Source organism: Vitis riparia, chromosome 9 (assembly GCF_004353265.1).
Source record: "Vitis riparia cultivar Riparia Gloire de Montpellier isolate 1030 chromosome 9, EGFV_Vit.rip_1.0, whole genome shotgun sequence".
In the NCBI taxonomy this organism is placed as follows: Eukaryota; Viridiplantae; Streptophyta; class Magnoliopsida; order Vitales; family Vitaceae; genus Vitis; species Vitis riparia.
In genome coordinates, this window is record NC_048439.1 from 2,540,259 (window position 1) to 2,562,001 (window position 21,743).

Here is a 21,743-nt window from a genome sequence, read left to right on the forward strand (position 1 = left end):
GATTTTACTAGATGTAGACATTGTTGTCAAACATAATGAGGATGATAAAACATTTGAGCCAAAGAACCAACACGTCAGTTATTCTGAGGTTGAAAGAATCACTGACAATTTCCGAAAGGAGCTTGGAAGAGGAACATCAGCAATAGTTTATCATGGTCGATTTAGTAATGGCACTGAAGTTGCAGTCAAGAAGTTGTCACCTTCATCAATTCTTGGGTTAAAGCAATTCAAAGCTGAGGTAAACGCTTCTATACTCGCGTTCAAGTGATTCTGGATTTGAACTAGCTATAGTGCAGTTACACATTACCAGACAAACAAAAGGAAAATCAATTTGAATGTGTTAATTTGAGTGACAGGCTCAGCTTTTGACAAGAGTTCATCATAAAAACTTGGTTTCTCTATTTGGATACTGTGACGAAGGTTCAAACATGGTGCTCATTTACGAGTATATGGCAAGGGGGAATTTAAAAGCATATTTATCAGGTACTTCGTTGATTGTACCCCTGAATGAGATTTGCAGTTAATGTGCCTCATTGAAATTTGATTAATCAGAATAAAATCAATTTAAACATTCATGTCCAAAAGTTCCATATTTTGACAGAACCATTGAGAAGTTCGAAAGATAGTGCCAAAACTATGGATGAAATCGTGATTTGAAACTACTATTCTACTACATTTTGATTATTTCTGTTATATTTTCAAGTAACTGCAAAAGCACGTGCAATAAAGATTTGATTTATTTTGTCATGTGTGCTGGTAAAACAGAAGCTGTCCTGAGTTGGGAACAAAGACTTCGAATAGCACTTGATGCAGCACAAGGTTTGCCAATGAGCAGATCAAATAAAAATTTTCTTACAGCTGTCTAGTTCCTTTTGATGCCTTCTTTCCTAAACTAAGTTAAAGTGGAATTTGAATTGTAGCTTTGGAATATCTACACAATGGTTGCAACCCACCCAGAATCCATAGAGATGTCAAAACAGAAAACATCCTATTGAATGAAAAATTGCAAGCCAAAGTGGCAGATTTTGGGTGGTCTAAAAGTATGCCTGTGGAAGGTGGAAGCTATGTATCAACTGCCATTGTTGGCACACCTGGGTACCTCGACCCTGAGTAAGTACCCTTTGTTACTTTACTGAAATGGATTGCTATGATATTGTTGGATGTCTTAGCAAATGAATAAAAGAAAATTAATGAAACAGAAAGCAGAGTTTCCGTTGCCAATTGGAGTACTGATTGACATTTTTGTTGGTTAGCATGCATTGTTCCTTAAGAATGGACTGTCACTTCTTTCTACATAGAAGTATCTAAGGCTAATCAAAATTTTATGAGAAACTTCTCTTTCAGAACAAACTCAATTTCTTTTCTTTATTTTATGCATTGTCTAAATCAACTGAGTTTGTTAGTGTATTATTCATGTAGGTATCACAGAAACTCAGTGCCGAATGAGAAAACCGATGTTTATAGCTTTGGGATTGTTCTGTTGGAGATTATTTCAAGTAGACCTGCTATCATAAAGATCACAGAAGAGAGCCAATGCAACATAATAAATTGGGTTTGCCCCATCATTGCAAAAGGGGATATAAGAATGATTGTAGATCCAAGGTTACAAGGAGAATTTGAGACCAAGTCTGCCAGGAGAGCTATAGAGACAGCAATTTCCTGTGTATCATTCAGCTCAACTGATAGGCCTATCATGAGTGACATAGTAGTAGAATTAAGAGAGTGTCTAAAAATTGCAATGCCCCATGGAAGAACTAACAATTTGGAAGAGGGTCATGCTTCTACTGTTGGTGTTGAAGCTGCAAGGACTGTTCAAGAAAGGTACAAAATATTTGTCAAAAATGGGTACATATAGTTTAGACTGCTCAATTCATGGTGCAAATTCTTCTTTCTTTGGTGCACTTTATTTAGAAAAATGCACTTTTTTTAAATTACATGAATTTATATAATTGTGATAGTTTATAGGATGCTGTTTGCTTATCTTATGGTCCAATTCTCTTCTCTTAAAATATTTTCAAATATGAGAGTTTTCAGAAAAGAAGATTATTTGAAAGAAAGTATTTGAGAAGTTTAACGTAGGAGAAAGTGTTTATTCTCCTCATTTTCATTCATTTCTTTTTCTTGTTCTTATCCAATAAGAATATGTGTTGAAAAAGTAAGTAATTATCTGCTTTGATGCTAGTTTGGATGGAAATCAGGATTTCCGTAAGACAGACTCATATGAGAAGGCTAAGGAGACAGAGAAGAGGAAGAAGAAAAAGAATTTTATTGGTCCAGCAGTTACATCAATTACTTCAGTTTTAGTCCCCTCTGGAGCATTAGCCAACTTGGGAAGATATAAAAAGAAATGGCCACGTGGTATTCTAATCTGTCATGTGGAATTACTTTAAGAACAACTTGTGATACTGAAGTGCTGATCACTTGTATTATGATCTTATCAGGTAAAGATAAGAATTACTCTGCATTCGAAATAACCCCTCACCGAATCAGAGTAACTAAATTCCAGTGTCTACACTTTAGTTGCTCTGATGTTGTAAGAATCACTGACGAATTCAAAAACGAGATTGGAAAAGGAGGATCAGCAAAAGTTTACAGAGGCCGTTTGAGTACTAGTCATACTGAAGTCGCTGTCAAGGTGCTATTACCATCATCAGATACTGGGTTTGAGCAATTTCGAAATGAGGCAAGCTTACTCTATATTAGCATTCAAGTTAGTCTGATTTTGAACTTGCTATGGTGCAGTTACACATTCCTAGATGTAAACAAAAAGGGAAAATCAATTTGAATATTGCTGGGTGTTGGTTTGGGTGACAGGCTGAGCTGTTGACAAGAGTTCACCATACAAACTTGGTTTCTCTGCTTGGATGCTGTTTTGAAGGTTCAAGCATGGCTCTCATTTATGAGTATATGGGGAAGGGGAGCTTAAGAAAGTATTTATCAGGTATCTAGTTTTCTAATACTTCACAATGCAATCTGTAGTTGTATATGTGGGCAATTCATCTCTCTTTGAGCCCTACTGGTTTTGATAACATACTAGAAACCAATTAATAACAAAGCTATGGCTTTTATGAAGATGTGAAACCACTGTTCTGCTAATTCTGATTATTTTTGCAATATTTTAAAGTAAAGATATCATTTGGGTAGCAAAAACACAAAAAACAAAAAAAAAAAAATTAATTTTCTTATGCCATGAGTGCAGATGAAAATGAAGCTGTTTTGAGTTGGGAACAAAGAGTTGGAATAGCAATTGATGTAGCACAAGGTTAGCTAGTGATCAAATGAAGCTGTTCTTCTATACCTCTAGTTGCTTTTCATAAATTCTTTTTCTATACTAATTAAAGTGGAATTTGAATTGTAGGACTGGATTATTTACATCATAGTTGCACGCCACCCATAATCCATGGAAACATTAAATCTGCAAACATCTTATTGAATGAAAAATTGCAAGCCAAAGTGGCAGATTTTGGGTTGTCTAGAAGTGTATCCAAGGAAGATTCAACTTATTCATCAACTATGGTCGTTGACCCATATGGGTACCTTGACCCTGAGTAAGTTCTCTTTATTACTTCATGGAAATACAATGCCAACAAATTGATGGATATTTTGGGACACCAACAGAAGAAAAATAACTAAACTTAAAATGGAGTTTTTCTTACTACATGCAACAATATTCGTTAATAATGTAACAACATTACAATTTTATGACTAACTCCTCATTTAGGACATACTCAATTTCTTGTTCTTCATGAAAAAGATGTGTTTAGTGTCTCTAGACCAAGATGTGTTTAGGACAAACTCTAAGTTATCTTATCTGCCCCCTATCCTTTAAAGCGAAGTGGAACCTTTGGAACAAGCTTTGGGTCTAATCGGAGGGTAGAAATTTCTCCCGCAACCTCGATCGCATCTTGTCCCATGTACTTCCCTTTGCCTTTCCGCTCACGCCTTGCTTGGACTTGATCCCACCAAATTGAGGCATGACCCGTGCTCAGGAATTTCACCTTCGCACACCTCGGATAGTTCTTTGATCATGTGATCGGATCTAGTCGATCGGATTTGAATCGGAGGTCTTGAACTCGAGTTTGTGAGAGACTCTTGCTGCCACCCTAGCTCTTTCATTTTAGCCCTTTTATTGCCCTAAAAAGAAGACCCGGCTTCTTCTTCTTTCTTTTACGAATCCGGCAAGCGAAAATCCTTTCTTCTCTTGAGTGATTGCTTGAGTTAAGCCTTCTTGACTAGTTTTGAGTCCCGATTTTCAGTCCTTGGATGATCTTGCGGGTCTTAGTACAATGGATTCAAAAGGCTTTTCCCGTTTCCGAAAGAAGCATCTGGAAATGACTTGTCATGGGCTTATGCGATGAAGAATGATTTGCTCGGGAAAAAATCTTGTGCTTATGTGGATGAGTCGCTTCAATTTCCCAAGACTAGAGAAGGGGATTTTCCTACAAAAGATGAAAAGTGCTTAGCTTCAAATGGGATGACTTGTGTACTTCCTTTGAGCCCCATATACACCATCACCTCTTTTGCGACTGCTAAATCAATTTGGGATTTTATAAGTAATCTTGATTCTCAGGATGATTCTAAACCTTTTTCTCAGTTGCAACATGAAGAACATGCCTTAGCTTATAGGTAAAATAAAGAAAGAAGTGTGCTATACTATTTATTACCGAAGGCTTAGGCTTCTATGGGACCAGCTGAACATGAGGGACCCCTTTCAAAGATAGGGGCACCGATTCTAAAGGCTCTTGTCGGGAAGAATTTGATATAACATAGAATAGCCGTAGAAAGGGGCTCTCTAAGTTTTTGATGGGCTTGAGGCATGAGTTTAAGAATGTTAGATCCTCAATTCAACATCGAGTTTTTCCCAGACATTAGAGAGCAGTTGCTGATGTGAGATCCAAGGGGACTCGACTTGCTCCCCTTTACTAGGTTGGGTGCTGGGGGTCGATCTTATATTACTCAGGGTGCTTCAGATCAGGTTCTTGCAGCTGAACATGCTTCGGGGCATCGACCCTATGGTCAGAATCTTCAATCTGGAAGCTCTGCTGGTGCATCAGGCCAACGAGACATGTCCAAGATCATATGCCACTATTGCAAGAAGCCGGGTCACATGATTGCAGACTCTCGCAAGCGGCAGAATGCAAACTCTCGTCGACAGTCAGACACAGCTCATCTTGCTGCTCCCCCAGAGACGCCTACTGAATCGGAGACTTACCAATCCCCTTACTCCATAGGGCCTCTGCAGCATTACTTCTATGATCTTAGGAGCACTCCCACGCCCGACACAAATAGTTTTACTCCTCGACAACGAAAACAAAGAATCTATCTTGTCATATCTCTTCCTCTTCTGCTACAAGTATTTGCTTCCCCTTACGCTTACAACATAGGGGGCCGCTTTTCAGGTGCATCGAAGAATATGAATGGTGATACTTCACTTTTTTCTTTTTTTTGGTCTCCTATGATCTACAACCACCCTTATTGTTTAAACTGCAAACTTCGAACAATTCCTTCTAGCTAGTCTTGGTACTCTCTATTGTTATCATCAAATATGTTTTGCCTTTTTACATCTTCTCTTCTTTGAAGATTATAGCAAAAACGGAAGACATTGATCTATTTATCTTTCTGTCGGATAGATAAGCAAGGTTTTTTTTTTTTCTTTTCTTTCTTAAGAGAAGAAGCCATTTCTAGTGGAAAAGGTTGGGACCTAGCCTTCTTGCTCTTATCTTCCTCCTAGTAAGGAAAGACATAGTTTTAAAGTCATTGCATCCTCTATGAGTTGGATGTATTTACTTTATATTTGGACAGATAATAACTAATTAGAGGGTAGTCGTCTTCTTTCTCTTTATAGTTGGGATAACGAGCTGGGTTAGAGGAAGCAAAGACAAGTAGGCTAGGATTAGATGTGACTTTTAAATGAGGAGGATAGAGGAGAAAAAGCAACTTTATGACTTCCTTTTTTCCTTCATGCACTGGGAGAGGAAACTTATATCTTGGTTGATAGTTCGATGGAACTGCGTGACTTTCTAGATGTTTAACCCTGAGGATGTAGCTAACTAAGGCGGTCTGGATGCTAGTCGGGGAATACCATGCCTCTCAAATAGGCCTTTGAGTTCCTCTAGTTATCTTCTTAAATCACTACCTTTCCAACAAACTTGTCTAGTGTCTTAAAGATAACCCCTCCAATAGCCACCGCCTATAGTTATAAATAGGGGATCACTTCCATGACATTTCATTCATTCTATCAATCATTTGTTTCTCCTTCCTTTCCAAGCTATTCCCAAGTATGGTATTTCATTCCTACCAAGTGTGATATTTCATTTCAACTAAATGTGTTATTCTGTTCGAACCAAATATGGTATGCCAATCCAATCATGGCATCCCATTCCAAGTCATTACCAAGTGTGGAATTCCATTCCAAGTTAAGTGTAAGTTGTAAATGTGCATTATTCAAAATATTCAAGCTTTTGCAAAGAGTACAAAACATTGTTTGGTTCACCGTTTCTTGTGATTTGAAATATTCTTGCTTCAAGAAAGTGATCATTATATCCTGAAAAATGATTTTTATTAATTAAACACTCGATTGAGGTTAATTCATCTTAAGGACATAGAGTTATTTGCTTTGTTTATTTATTTACACACTTATTAGTCCATATATTTTCAATAATGTGTACAACAATCTTAAGATGAATTTTATTTTATTGTTTGATTATTATGGCACGCTGCCTATGGTGAGAAGTTAAAGAAGTTAATCAGAACAAACTTGGATAGGTGGCAATAAAAAAAAAGGGTTACCTCATAACTCTAAATCTTGCTTAGGTTTTGTATGAGATTGCCCAATACATTAAAGAATGGTCAAACTAATAAGCAAGTGCAAGCAACTATGGAAGCTTGGAATCATTCCAACTTCCTATACAAAAAATTATATCCTCAATGGTTTGGACAACACATTATATAATGTGTAGAGTTTAATAAATACCACAAAGGAGTTATGGGAGTTCTTAAGGAAAAAGTATAAAATTGAGGATGTTGGCTTGAAGAATTTCATAGTCAGAAGAGTTTAGGATTTCAAAATGATAGACTCTAAGATAGTCATGAGTGGAGTTCAAGAGTTACAATTCATTCTACAAGAAATATATGTAGAAAAGATGGTGTTGAGTGAATTTTTCCAAAATTGTAATTATAATTAAAAAATTGCAACCTTCTTGGAAAAATATGTAACTCCATATAAGTTATGGAAAGGATAAAGATTCTCCTTTAAATACTTGTAAGTATGAGGGAATTTAGTTAAAATAGTTGTTTTTAACCTTAAAAGGATTTAATGATGTGAATTGGATATCCATTAGAAAGGATAATAACTCCACTTATAGTTATGTATTCACAATGGAAGGATGACCCACATCTTGAAAGTCTAAGGTGAATTACTAGATCCACCATGGGATTTGAATTGATAACATTAGACAAAGCTGGAGAACAAGTCAAACAACTTTATAATTTTCAAGAGGGCATACCATGTTGGTTAAAAACTTGTGCCTAAAATAACCATGCATTATATTAATCAATTAGTTATTAGGAGGGCATAAAAACACATATACAATGATAAATCTCAACATATACATTGAGAACACAATACTATGAGGTAATTACTTTCAAATAAAATATTTTCCTTTGATTAAATCAAGTCAAAGGATAACCTTTCTGATCCACTTACTAAAGGTTTGTCAAGAGATCAAGTTAACTATTCATCGAGGGGAATGAGATTAAAGCCTATGACTAAAAAGTTTTCATAATGGTAACCCAATCTAGTTGATTGGAGATCCCAAAATCTAGGTTTAAAAGTACAACTAAATTATGAACAACAAAGAGAAGCACTAGAGAGATAATATCTCTTACCTATTCCTATGATGAAATAATGCTATTTGTAGCATGAATTAGGTTAAACTTTACTTTTAATGAATCCTATAACTTGGAAAACCAAGTGGAGTATGGTAGGATACTATTAATAAGAATCACCTATATGAGTGTGAAATGGGGTCATTTTTATGAGAATTTTTAAGGTTGAAAAGCTCTAGAGTACTCATGAAAACCAAGAGTTGTTAAAGGCCAAAATGAACACAACTGCGAGATTCAACAATGCTTGGGAAGGAGTTGAGTGAACACTATTATCTTGGTTTACACAAAAAGCTAAACAGTTTAAGACATGTTCACTAATTAACTAGTAAATTCAATAGTATTTTATTAAGGTAGGTCCAAAGCCTCAAGTTACTTATTGTTATGCAATTTCTTTCCAAAAGGTACTCCCTTAATTTTAGCATGTCATTTATATATATATATATATATATCTAGTAAATTTTCATTCATGTGGGGAATTGTTGGAAAGTAGTTTTAATAAAATGACTTAAAATCATTTATAGGTGAATAGAAAATTAAGCTCAAAATGATAAAGAACCTATTCTTTGAGAAAGGTGTGTTCTTTCTAAAAAAAAATGTGTTTGGTGTCTTAAAACATAACCTTTAGAACAAATGTGTCTAGTGTCTTAAAGACAGAACCCCTCCAATAGCTACCACTACAACTATAAATAGGGGATTCCCTTAGCATTTCATTCATTTCAATAATCATTTGTTTGTATTTCATTCTAACCCAGTGTGATGTTCTATTCCAAGTCATTCTTATGTGTGGAATCCAATTCCAAGTTAAGTGTAAGCTACAAGTGTGCAAGATTCAAAGTGTCTAAGATTTTGTAGAGAATATGAAACACTGTTTTATTCATTATTTCTTATGATTTGAAGTGTTACTATCACAAGAAAATAATCGGTGTATCATGGAAGACGATTGCAATTAAAACGTAAGCACTTGAGTAAAACAAATTCATTTTAAGGACATTGAGTCAAGCTCTAGCGTCAATCAAACTTATTTGTGAGTTTAATTTTATTTTCTTTTGTTTATTTATTTACACATTTATTAGTCCATATATTTTCAATAATGTGCACAGCAAATTTCCACCACTCTTGTTAATTTCTAATAACAAAAAAAACTTAGAAATCTTGTAGGATTCAATTAGTTAAATATAGAAATTCAATCAATTACTCAAACTAAGAATATTCAAGTTTACTTTTCAATAGTTTTTCATATTAATTATTTTCTTTTGTTATAGGTGTTCCTTAAGTTCAAGGTTGACTAAGAAAAGTGATGTCTATAGCTATGGAGTTGTTCTATTGGAGCTTATTTCAGGCCGACCTGCAATAATAAAGAGCCGAGAGGGGCCAGTTCACCTAGTAGAATGGGTTGGTCTCCTGCTTGATAGGGGGGAAATCGGGGGTATTGTGGATCCGAGGTTAAATATTGGAGACTTTGACGTCAATTCTACCCGGAAGGCTTTAGAAACAGCCATGGATTGTGTAAAACTTAAATCCAGTGACAGGCCAACCATGAGTGACATATCATATAAATTAAAAGTATATGAATTATTTAGCAAGAACACGTAGGGATTGCCAAATAAGGCATTACTTCTCAGATTCCGGTGAACATCTATTTGTATTTCACTATTTTGAATAATAATGCTCTTGCCAATTCTATAAAATAAATTGAACCCATCATGTAACAGATTATAATTTTAATTAATTCATTATCTCTACATTTGCTTTTGGAGATAATGAGTAATGAAATACAAAATAATATAATTTTATTTATAAGTATTTTTAAATAGAAAATAATCATACTTATATATATATATATATATATATATATAATTATTAATGATAAAATAACTTCAATAGATATATTATTACTTATTTTATCTTTTTTTTACATTTTTTAATGTTTACGTAATTTTGATTTATTTCCATTTCACTAATACTTTTTTTTTTATTTAAATTTCAATTTAGCATTTTTGTAAAATCTAACCACCGATGTTTAGATTTTCTTATGTTTAATTATAATTAGTTAAAAATTTATGTGTTTTCAAATTATATAATCTTTATATTAAAAATTAAAATAAATTAAATAAATTTGAAATAACATATATAAATAATTTATTGGCTTTAAATCCAATTTTTTATTTTTCTTAACTTTTTTTTCTATTTTTCCTCTTTATTTTTATTCTTCTTATTTTCTCTTAATTTTTTTAAAAATCAAACATAACCTTAATATTTTACTTGGTCAGTTTATACATCTTAATAAAGAAAAAATGTTTATCAAGTAGAACAAGTAGACAAGAGAGGGAAGCATTGGAATTGGAAAATCAACACCAATTTAATGTGAACATTTGATATAATCAATTTTCTCTCCTCCCAACTCATCATGAAGGGTTTATTTTTGAATTCATGCTGGAGGCCAAAGTTGAAAATTTTAGCCAAATCTAATTGATTGAATTGCTACCTCATGATTTTAGCTCCCAAATATTTTCTTTTCCTATTTGATCATTTCCACATTTGATGCGGACAAATGAAAAATTCATACATTGAGGATAGTGCACCTCAATTTCATAGAATTGGGTGAATAATTCTTCTATAGTATTAATTTGATGCGGACAAATGAAAAATTCATACATTGAGGATAGTGCACCTCAATTTCATAGAATTGGGTGAATAATTCTTCTATAGTATTAATTTTCTTGGCATCCAAGCAAGTCTATTCACCCCACAACAAATTAGAAGTCAAACCATTGTAGGTGTGGAGAAAGTCAAGAAGACATTTCATATGTATGATTTGACACCCATACTTACTGACTTTGCAAACTCTTACTTATAAGGTCACGAGGAATCTTGGTAACTCGGACGATTCAATCGAGTTTAATGGATTCCTAACTGAGCCTCTGTTTGAGATGGTATCAGATATCGGATTCGGCCGAGTGTTACCGGAGTCAGCCAATAGTTTGAACCAGTGGACATACCTACATTCTTTAGTAATATTTCTAAGTTGGGCGAATTGTCGCTTGTTTTGGTTTGCAGTTTGATACTGTCTTTACAATATTTATATTTATAGAGTAATTTCAGAAACTTCATTTCTAATTAAATATCTTCTAATATCTAAGTAGTTTCTCGTGATTAAGACATCCAACGCGTTGTCGTGGGCAGGCATCTGCAAGTGGAAATGGGTGAGCAATAGAGATATAGACTTGTATTGACTCTTGAGAACTGGGTTGGAAATGGGTGAGCAATGGAGATATAGACTTGTATTGACTCCTGAGAACTGGGTTGGAAATGGGTGAGCAATGGAGATATAGACTTGTATTGACTCTTGAGAACTGGGTTGGAAATGGGTGATCGATGGACATATAGATTTGTATCGACTCTTGAGAACTGGGTGATCGAGGCTCCCCTTCATTGCTGAGGAGGCAAACAAGGAGACCAATGGAAATGTTAATTGTTCTTTCTGGATATTTGGCTTTTACTGCTATGGTTCATGGCCAGGATCAATCCGGTGCGCATATCTCTCTCACATCTCATGATTTCTTGCCATCTCCCTCCCCTAGATCTCTCATATGCACTCTGTATGTCCAGGACTAGCTCCGAGGAACTTTCCTTTGAAGAGTTGCTTGCCCGTTTGATAACTGTTTTAAAAAACAGTTTTTAAAAATTATTCTTTAGTTATCAAACATGTTTTCCTTATTTGTTGTTCCCAAGAACAAAATACTGTTTTTAAAAACAGTTGTCAAACAAACCTTCTTTCTTGTTTCTGTTAATAGATTACATTCAATTGTTACAACCTCTTCAGTGGTAGTATTCTTTCATAACAATTGGAATCATTGGAATATTTATTAATTTTTTTTTTTTGGAGATTTACTTTTAAATTTCTTTCTATGGTTTATGCATTATTTTTATATTTCTATTAGTCATATTTATATAGGTTTGAGAACTATTTTTTAAAACAATTTTTTGTGCTAGAGGATAAAAAATACATTTGATAACAAAAAACTGTTTCTATTTATTGTTCTTAATAATATAAAATAAAGTATTTTCAGAATTTTTTTTAGTTATTTTTTTTTATTATTTTTACTTATTTTTTTGAAATTGTTTTAATAAATAATTAAACAAACATGTAGAATAATTAAAAATAAAACATTATATATAAAAAAATATAATTTTTAAAACATATTTAAAAATAGGTTAAAAATATTTTAGGTTTTCAAACAAATTTTTGTTTTATAAAAATTCAAAAACAAATTTCAAAAATTGTTCTTAAAAACTGTATTTCAAAATTATTTTCAAAAACAATTATTAAACAAGCCCTAACATTTTAGTCTAATCTTAAACCTTAAACTATTCTTTAGTACATACTTTATTCTTTATATCTTCAACCAAATTACAAGTAACTATATTAAATTGCAAATATATAAACTAAATAACATGTATGAATCTTCATTTGGAAAACTAATTAATTTAATCTTTGTTACTATTTTTAGGGATAGTAATAGAATGAAGTTTTATAGGGTACCCACCTTGCCTTATTTCATCCTAATAGGAGAAGTTTGGATAAAGATAAATTGGTCGAGATTTGAAAAAAAAAACTAGGGTGGTCTAAGATGATTTCAATTAAAGTCTTGTCATGTCCATCTCACCTCAATTATTTATATAATTAAATTTAAAAATAATTTAATTTAATTTTCATTTTTTCTTTATAACACATAAAGGAAAAAATAAAAAAATCTATTTCTAAAATAAAATAAGTTATAATGATTATTAAATTTATTTGTTTATAAAATATAGTTATTTTTAATATAATTAATTTAAAAATAAATAAATAAAAGAGGGTGGGGTGGGGGAAGTATAGGAAATTCTCATTCCGAATTCATATTTTGCCTTATCTAAATTTTTTATCAGAACAAGGATGCGAATTTGTTTATATAAATGAGTTTGGGTGGGGATAATGGAGTCTCGGTCTGTTGAAGAAGAGGAACGGGATGTAACAGGGACCTGAGGCGAAAGGGCTTTGACTTTGATTAGTGATCATATCGAGGGCGAGAGGGAGGAGGAGTCATTAAAGTGTTGGTCCATGAGTTGTCTTGCACAGTTCAGAAAATTATTGGGTATGCCAACAACAGGTTTTGAGAAGGAAATTTTGGCTTTGCTTAAAAACTGAAGCACAAAGAGGAGAAGACTGGAAAAGGGAGGATCAAGTCTAGGTTCGAAAGGGAGTTGAGGAAGTTAGAATGTTCTGTCAACTATAACAGAATAGGTTGGGGGGAATAGTCAATCTAAAGAGGGGGGGATTCTGGTTGTGGTGGATAAATGAAGCTAAAAATCCTCTCTTGGGATGTGAGGGGGGTTAATGACAGTGATAAAAGGAAAGTTGTTAAGGCCTTAATCAAGTCCCAGAGAGTGGATTTGGTTTATCTTTAAGAAACCAAGATTCAAGATATGTCTATGGGTATTGTGCGAAGTCCTAGAGTGGGAAGAGTTTTAGAGTGGGGTGCTTTGAATTCTCGGGCTGCAGTAGGGGAGTTTTGGTTTTTTGGGACAGTAGGGTGCTTGAGTAGGTGGGTATGGAAACAGGATAATTTTCGATATCCTGCTGTTTCAGAAATTGTGAGGATGGATTTACGTGGATTTTTACTGGGGTGTATGGCCCTATGGTAAGGAGGTTTAGAGAAGACTTTTGGGGAGAATTGGGGGCATCAGGGGGTTTTGGGGTGACTCTTGGTGTATTGGTGGGGACTTTAACTTAGTGAGATTCCCAAGGGAGAAAAGCAGAGGCAGTCAATCGTGGGTAGATATGAGAAGATTTTCAAAGGTCATTGATGACCTAGAAATGAAAGATTTGCCTCTACAGGGGGGTTCGTTCACTTGGAGGGGAGAGTTAAATAATCAATCCCAATCTGGATTGGTCCAAAGCATCGTGCTTAGACCTGTTTCTGACCACTTTCCTATTCTGCTAGATGAGGGGGATTTAAGAAGTGGCCCTTCCTCGTTTAGGTTTGAGATCATGTGGTTGAAGGTGGAAGGTTTCAAAGATTTATTGCAGTCTTGGTGGTCGGGTTTCAGTTTCAACTGTTCTTACAGCTACATTCTGACAGAAAAATTGAAAGCTTTGAAGGCTAAGTTGAAGGTTTGGAACAAAGAGATTGTAGGGCCTCAACAGAGGTCTTTGGCAATGCCTCGTCTGGTAAGGAGAGGACTCTAAATTAGGAGGCTTTGTGGGATTCTGAGGAAGCATCCAGAGTGTTGACTGGGGAAGAGCAGAATGATAGGAATCTGGCAAGGGAAGAGTACAAGAACTGGTCCCTTCACAAGGAAACCTTGTGGAGGCAGAAGTCAAGAGAGTTGTGGTTGAAGGAGGAGATAGAAACACTAACTTTTTCCATAAAATGGCTAATGCTCACAGGAGAAGGGATCAGTTAGCAAAGATTAGAATTAATGGGTGTTGGGCTACAGAGGAGAGAGAGATTAAGGAGAGGGTGGTTCAGGCTTTTCAGGTTCTTTTGTCTGAGACAGGGGAATGGAGGCCTATTGTCAATGGGCTTTCTTTTGAGGTGTCAGGGAATCAAGATGCAGCATATCTGGAGGTCCTTTTCTCTGAGGAGGAGGTGTTCACAGCCCTTTCAAATCTTAATGGAGACAAAGCACAAGGTCCTGATGGCTTTCCTATGACTTTTTGGTAGCTCAGTTGGGATTTTATGAAGGAAGAGGTGATGAGGTCTTTTAGGGATTCTTATGAAAGGGCCGTTTTGTGAAGAGTTTGAATGCTACTTTTTTTGTCCTATTCCCTATGAAAGGGGGAGCTGAAGACCTAAAGGGCTTTAGGCCTATCAGTTTGGTGGGTGGTCTCTACAAGCTGTTTGCTTAAAAAGGCTAAGGATGGTGGTTTTTTGCCAGGTTGGAGGGTGAATGGAAGATGTGGAGATGGAGTGGTTATTTTCCACCTTTTGTTTGTCGATGATACGTTAGTGTTGTTCAAACCGAATCAAGACCAGTTAACTTAGCTTGGTTATTTATGTGGTTTGAGGCTATCTCGGGGCTTAGCATCAACTTGGAAAAAAACGAGTTAATTCTGATGGGAAGGGTGGAGAATGTAGAAGAGGTAGCCCTTGAGTTTGGATGCAAGGTGGGAATACTTCCATCGTCTTATTTGGGTTTTCGCCTTGGGGTCCCTTTGATGTCTATGGTAGTATGGGATGAGGTGGAGGAGAGGTTTCGAAGAAAGCGGGCCATTTGGAGAAGATAGTACTTATCCAAGGGTGGGAGGCTTACCTTTATTTGAAACACTCTTTCTAGCATGCCGATATACGCATGTCCTTGTTCTATATTCCAAGGACAGTTAGGATGAGGTTGGAATAGATTCAAAGGAATTGCCTTTGGGGAGGAGGAACACTAGAGCGAAAGCCACACTTAGTAAGGTGGTCTATTGTTTGTACAGATAAGAGTAGGGGTGGATTGAGGGTAAAGAATCTTGCTAAGCTTAACAAAGCCCTTCTAAGTAAATGGAGTTGGCAGTTTGCAGAGTATAAGGGGGCTTTGTGGAAGCAAATTATAAGTGGCAAGTATGGGGTGGAAGAGGGAGGGTGGCGATCTAAGGTGGTGAGAGGAAGTTATAAGGTAGGATTATGAAAAACCATTAGAAAGGAATGTGAGCTAATATCTAATAGAGTTGTCTTCTCGGTTGGTAGTGGGCGAAGGGTGAAATTTTGAAAGGATAAGTAGTATGGTGATGTGGCATTGTTTACTTTGCTTTTTATGCTATTGCTAATCTTAAAGAGGATTAGGTGGCGGATGTTTGGCACTCAATAGTTGAACGGGGGTGTTGAGCCCCTCACTTTATGCTCTTAATGATTGGGAATTGGATTTGGTGGAGCAATTTCTCTTGAGTTTGCAAAGGAGGAGGACGTGTAAGGATTAAGAAGATAAAGTGATTTGGTCAGGATAGAAATATGGGAAGTTTTCTGTTAAAGCCTTATATTTGGCCTTGGAGATTGAAAGTTCTATGCCCTTTCCTGCTAGTGTGATTTGGAATTCGTGGGTACCCTCCAAGGTTAGTTGCTTTGCTTGAGAGGCTTCTTGGGCGAAGGTGTTAACTTTGGATTGTTTAAAGAGGAGAGGGTGGTATTTAGCAAACAGATGTTTTCGTTGTCTTGAAGAGGAAAGGACCATTGGCCACATTCTTATCCATTGTGTTAAGACAATAGTGTTATGGAATCTAGTGTTCTTTTTTGGTGTGCTTTGGACACTTCCTTCTTCTATTAGAGACTGTTGAGAGAGAGAAAAAGAAGAAAAACCTTAATTCTCATTCATGTAATATCTACTTACAATTGAGAAATATATATATACAAGGCTAGGAGTCCTAACTACCATACATGTGACCTATATTAACAAGGAAAGATTATACACTATAAATACATTATATTCAACACTCCCCCTCAAGCTGGAGCATATACGTCATATGCACCAAGCTTGTTACAAATATATTTAATCCTAGGACCTTTGAGAGATTTAGTGAAGATGTTTGCTAGTTGATCATTTGAATTAACAAAACTTGTAGCAACACATCCTGATGCAATCTTCTCTCTAATGAAATGACAATCAACTTCAATATGTTTGGTCCTTTCATGAAAGACTGGATTGGATGGAATATGTAATGCGGCCTAGTTGTCACAGATGAGTTTCATCTGTTCATCATTTCCAAATCTCAACTCTTGAAGAAGATGTCTCAACCATATGAGTTCACATGTTGCCAAAGCCATAGCTCGATACTCGGCTTCAGCGCTAGATCTGGCCGCTACATCTTGTTTCTTACTCTTCCAAGATATTAGATTACCTCCAATAAAAACACAGTACCCTGAAGTGGAACGTCTATCTGTGGGTGAGCCAGCCCAATCTGCATCTGTGTAACCAACAACCTGAGTATGACCTCTGTTCTCGTACAACACACCTTGGCCTGGTGTACTTTTGATATATCGAAGAATGCGGATTACGGCATCCCAATGGCTATCACATGGTGACTGTAGGAATTGACTAACAACACTCATAGGAAAAGAAATGTTTGGACGAGTAATGGTGAGATAGTTCAATTTACCTACGAGCCGTTGATATCTCCCGGGGTTTCCTAAAGGCTCCCCCTGTCCTGGTACAAGTTTGACATTCGGATCCATAGGTGTGTCTACCGGTTTATAGTCTAACATACCGGTTTCTTCCAGGATGCCTAAAGCATACTTCCTTTGGGAAAGGACCACACCAGAACTGGATTGAGCTATCTCAATTCCCAAGAAATACTTGAGTTTCCCCAAGTCTTTGGTCTGAAAGTGGGTAAAAAGATGTTGCTTTAGTTTCTGAATACCATCCTGATCACTGCCTGTAATGACGATGTCGTCCACATGAACAACCAGATAAATACACTGCCCCAAAGAGTTATGATGATAGAAAACTGAATGGTCTGCTGTACTGCGAAGCATGCCAAACTCTTGAACAACAGAACTAAACCGACCAAACCATGCTCGAGGAGATTGTTTCAAGCCATATAGAGAACGGCGTAACCTGCACACTAAACTAGACTCCCCCTGAGCAACAAAACCAGGAGGTTGCTCCATATAAACTTCCTCGGCAAGATCACCATGAAGGAAGACATTTTTAATATCCAATTGATAAAGAGGCCAAGGACACATAGCAGCCATGGAGAGAAGCAGACGGATATAAGCAATCTTGGCAATAGGAGAGAATGTGTCACCATAAAGAACCATAAACCTGAGTATAGCCTTTAGCAACTAAGCGGGCCTTAAGGCGATCAACCTGACCATCAGGACCAACCTTAACTGCGTAGACCCAACGACAGCCAACGGTAGATTTACCAGAGGGTAAAACAACAAGATCCCAAGTGTCATTAGAGTGCAGAGCAGCCATTTCATCCACCATTGCCTGTTGCTAGCCTGGATGGGAAAGAGCTTCATGGGTGCTCTTTGGAAGAGAAACAGAGGATATAACAGAAACAAAAGCAGAATAGGGTGAAGATAATCGATGATAACTCAAAAAATTGTAAATAGGATGAGGATTACGAGTAGAGCGAGTACCTTTCCGAACAGCAATGGGTAAGTCATTAGGAGAAGGCAGAGCCGGGCCAGGTAAAGCCGAAGGGATAGGAAGTGAGTCAGCAGGTGCCTCAGCAAAAGGGAGAGTAGCAACGACACGAGGGCGACGATGATAAACCTGAAGTGGTCAAGGAGGCATAGCATCAGGTGGGGAGACAATGGGAATAGGCAAGACTTCAGAAACAGGAAAAGACTCAGAAGTGGTGGAAAAGAATGGTGAGTCCTCAAAGAAGGTGACATCAGTGGAGATAAAGTATCGATGAGTCTCAAGGGAATAACAACGATAACCCTTCTGAAGTCTGGAGTATCCTAAGAAGAGGCACTTCATGGCTTTGGCAGAAAGCTTGTCCTGTCCAGGAGTGAGAATATGAACAAAGCAAGTACAACCAAAGACACGAGGAGGAAGGAAATAAAGCGGTTGGTCAGGGAAGAGAAGGGAGTGAGGAATCTGATCGTGTAAGACAGAGGAGGGCATACGATTAATCAAATAACAAGCGGTAAGAACAGTGTCTCCCCAAAAACGAAAAGGAACATTACTATGGAGGAGGATAGTACGAGCTGTCTCAACAAGATGTCGATTCTTGCGTTCAGCTACCCCATTTTGTTGAGGAGTATGAGCACAAGAAGACTGATGAAGAATCCCATGATGAGACATAAACGAAGTAAATGGGGTTGAAAAATATTCCCTGGCATTGTCACTGCGTAACACACGAATAGAAATATTGAACTAGGTTTGGATTTCAACATAAAATTTTTGGAAAATAGAGAATAACTCAGCTCGATTTTTCATTAAAAATAACCAAGTACATCGAGAATAGTCATCAATGAAAGTGACAAAATACTGAAATCCTAAAGTAGACGCAGTCCGACAAGGACCCCAAACATCAGTGTGGACAAACTCAAAAGGAGACTTTGCCCGATTATTGAAACGCTTTGGGAACGATACACGAGTATGTTTCCCAAGCTGACATGACTCACACGGAAAATGAAGACAAAGTGGAAAAAATGAGGGACCATCTTCTGGAACTTGGAGAGACTAGGATGGCCCAGACGATTGTGAATGAAGAGAGGAACATAAGTGGAAATGCAAACGGCAAGAGATGAATCCGAGGTGAGGTGATAGAGGCCTTGAGACTCACGTCCTATGCCAATCGTCTTCCCCGTACTCCGGTCCTGCAAGGTCACAAATTTATCAGAAAAGGTAATAGAGCAATTAAGAGTACGAGTGATTTTGCTGATGGAAATAAGATTAAAAGGGCATTCAGGAGTATAAAAGACAGAAGTGAGAGGTAGAGAAGGTAGAAGAAGGGCCAAACCAATACCTTTAGCCATAGTTTGAGAACCATTAGCTAAGGTAACAGTAGGTAAAGCAGAGGTAGTAGTAATAGAGGAGAAAAGATCCTTATTACCAGATAAGTGATCAGAAGCTCCAGAATCTAGAATCCAGGGTCCAAGAGAAGATGTGTGGGTAAGGCAGGCAGAGGCATTACTAGGTTGGGCAACAGAGGCAATAGAAGCCTGAGATGCGAAAGAGCTCAGAGGTTGAGGCAGCGGAGAATCAGAGGATTGGGCCACATGGGCAGTGCGAGGAGGTCGTTCATGTAATTGATAGCAACGATCGCGAGTGTGGTCAAGTTTATTGCAATAGGTGCAATGAGGACGTTGACCTCTACCTCGGGTACCACTGCGGCCTCCTCAAGAGCTAGTTTGAGAAACTAACATAGAAGAATCTGAAGTGCTATCAAATGTCAAAGTCTGAGTGGAAGAGATACGGAGGAGGCGAGCAAACACATCATCCAAGGATGGAATTGATGAACTACCAAGAATCTGACCGCGGACAGGCTCAAGATCCGGACGGAGGCCAATAAGAGTAAGAACCATGAAGAACTTGTCAAGCTGTGTTTGTTGAGCCCCAACATCAGGAGTAAGAGGCAGCACAGTCAAGAACTCCTCCTTAAGAGAGGCAATCTGGCCAATATAAGTAGATAGATCCAAGTCCTGTTGGCTAATATGGACAATAGCAGAAGCCACCTTATAAAGACGCTGGATATCATTCGTATATAATCCTTTGGCCTGAGTCCAAAATTTAAAACAAGTTTTGTAGGCCCGAAGATGAAGAAGAATCTTGGGATCAACCGATTGCCATAATACACTACATAACTGTGCATCTATCTTCCTCCACTGTACGCAGTCAACCTCAGGGATATCTGCCTCCTGTGTAATCAAGTGATCCTCATATCCTTGACCCAGAAACCAAAGTTCAACAGAGGCAGACCAGGAAAGATAATTGTCACTGCCAACCAATTTCTCCGAAGTAATCATAGGAGATCCAGATATAACAGAGGAAAAAATGGAAGTTTTAGTAGCCATATCTACTTATCTGGAGAATGAAGTATATTTGGATCAAAGAGAGCCCTAATACGGCTGCAGATCGCAGCGTGGCACCACTAGAAAGGGAGACGGCTTCAGATCGCGGCGTGGCACCACTAGAAAGGTAGAAGAACACTTCCTTAGGCACATGCAGGGATTAGGATGGAGAAAAAGTAGCCGAACCTCGCCGGAAAAACTGTTTGGAGGGTCGACGGAAGCAAAAAAACCCCAAAAGAGGTACGTGCAGGGCTCAGATGGCAGAACCAGGGATGAAGGAAGGCTAGTCGGCGTTAGGCGAGGCTGGAGGAGGAGGCGTGTGGCCGGGAAAGTCCTCACGCGCCCTCACTCGTCGACGCGTGAGATGCAGTCGCCGGACGGAAAATTGCGCGTGACCGGAGCGTGGATGATCTTTTGGTTCCGGTGCCTTCACAAAAGTTGGAGATCTCCTCCAGGCACTCCTTCTGGTATGGTCGGTGTCGGAAAAAGACGTCGCCGGAAAGTTCGCCGGAAAAGTTTGCCGGCGGTGAGTGTTTTCTGACGACGATCCGATTGACCGGAAAGTATTGGGAGATGGGGAAGGTGATCGGAATGAAACACGGTCACCGAAAGGTTTCCTGGAGTTGATGACACGGGAAACTGGAAAGAATTAGGTTTTCTCCCTTGGCTCTGATACCATGTTGAGAGAGAGAGAAAGAAGAAAGACCTTAATTCTCATTCATGTAATATCTACTTACAATTGAGAAATATATATATATACAAGGCTAGGAGTCCTAACTATCATACATGTGACCTATATTAACAAGGAAAGATTATACACTATAAATACATTATATTCAACAGAGACATACTTCTAGGATGACATGGTTCTTTTGTCGGTCAAAGGCAGAAAAAGGTGTGGTGGGCTGCTCCTTGGAAGGAAAGAAATAGAAGAGCTTTTGAGAATGAGGAACAATCTGTTCAAGGACTAGAACTTGCTTTCCATTGTAATCTATAGGATTGGTCTTGGTTGTTTTTAATTTCCGGCCCTTCTTCAGTTGTAGATTTTGTGGATTGGGTGGGTTCTTGTTGAGGAGGATGTAGTTTTTGTCTGTCCTCGTCCTTTTTTTGTGCTTTTAAGCATTTGTTGTATACCTCCCGTGTACTGTGGAATGCTGTTTTGTCCTTTTTTTTTGTTTATAATATACTTTTGCTTTACTCAATAAAAAAAAAGAATTTCAGTCAAGAAAGTATGTTCAATATGGATAATGAAATAAATGAGAAGTTATACCGAAGGATGATGCTGACTTTGCCAGCTGAACCTCACACAGCAATCTTGTTCTCCTCAAACCCTCTTCGCTTGCTTAATCCTCTGTTCTCTTTACTTTC

General features: G+C 37.3%; 2 protein-coding genes across 4 annotated transcripts in view; both read left to right on the top strand.

Annotated features, from left to right (window-relative positions):
* Positions 1–9,591, top strand: part of LOC117922232 — a 43,392-nt gene extending 33,801 nt beyond the window's left edge. For all 3 annotated transcript variants that reach the window (XM_034840284.1, XM_034840285.1, XM_034840287.1), the window contains 11 exons: positions 12–238; positions 357–483; positions 766–819; positions 921–1,110; positions 1,420–1,821; positions 2,183–2,358; positions 2,442–2,683; positions 2,815–2,941; positions 3,200–3,262; positions 3,359–3,548; positions 9,150–9,591. In XM_034840284.1, coding sequence (XP_034696175.1) covers positions 12–238; positions 357–483; positions 766–819; positions 921–1,110; positions 1,420–1,821; positions 2,183–2,358; positions 2,442–2,683; positions 2,815–2,941; positions 3,200–3,262; positions 3,359–3,548; positions 9,150–9,480 — 2,129 coding nt within the window. In that variant the 3' untranslated portion in view covers positions 9,481–9,591. The remainder of the gene's footprint in view (positions 1–11; positions 239–356; positions 484–765; positions 820–920; positions 1,111–1,419; positions 1,822–2,182; positions 2,359–2,441; positions 2,684–2,814; positions 2,942–3,199; positions 3,263–3,358; positions 3,549–9,149) is intronic.
* The window catches only part of LOC117922233, a 42,881-nt gene that overhangs the window by 10,245 nt on the left and 10,893 nt on the right, over positions 1–21,743 (top strand). The gene's annotated exons all lie outside the window — the stretch shown is intronic.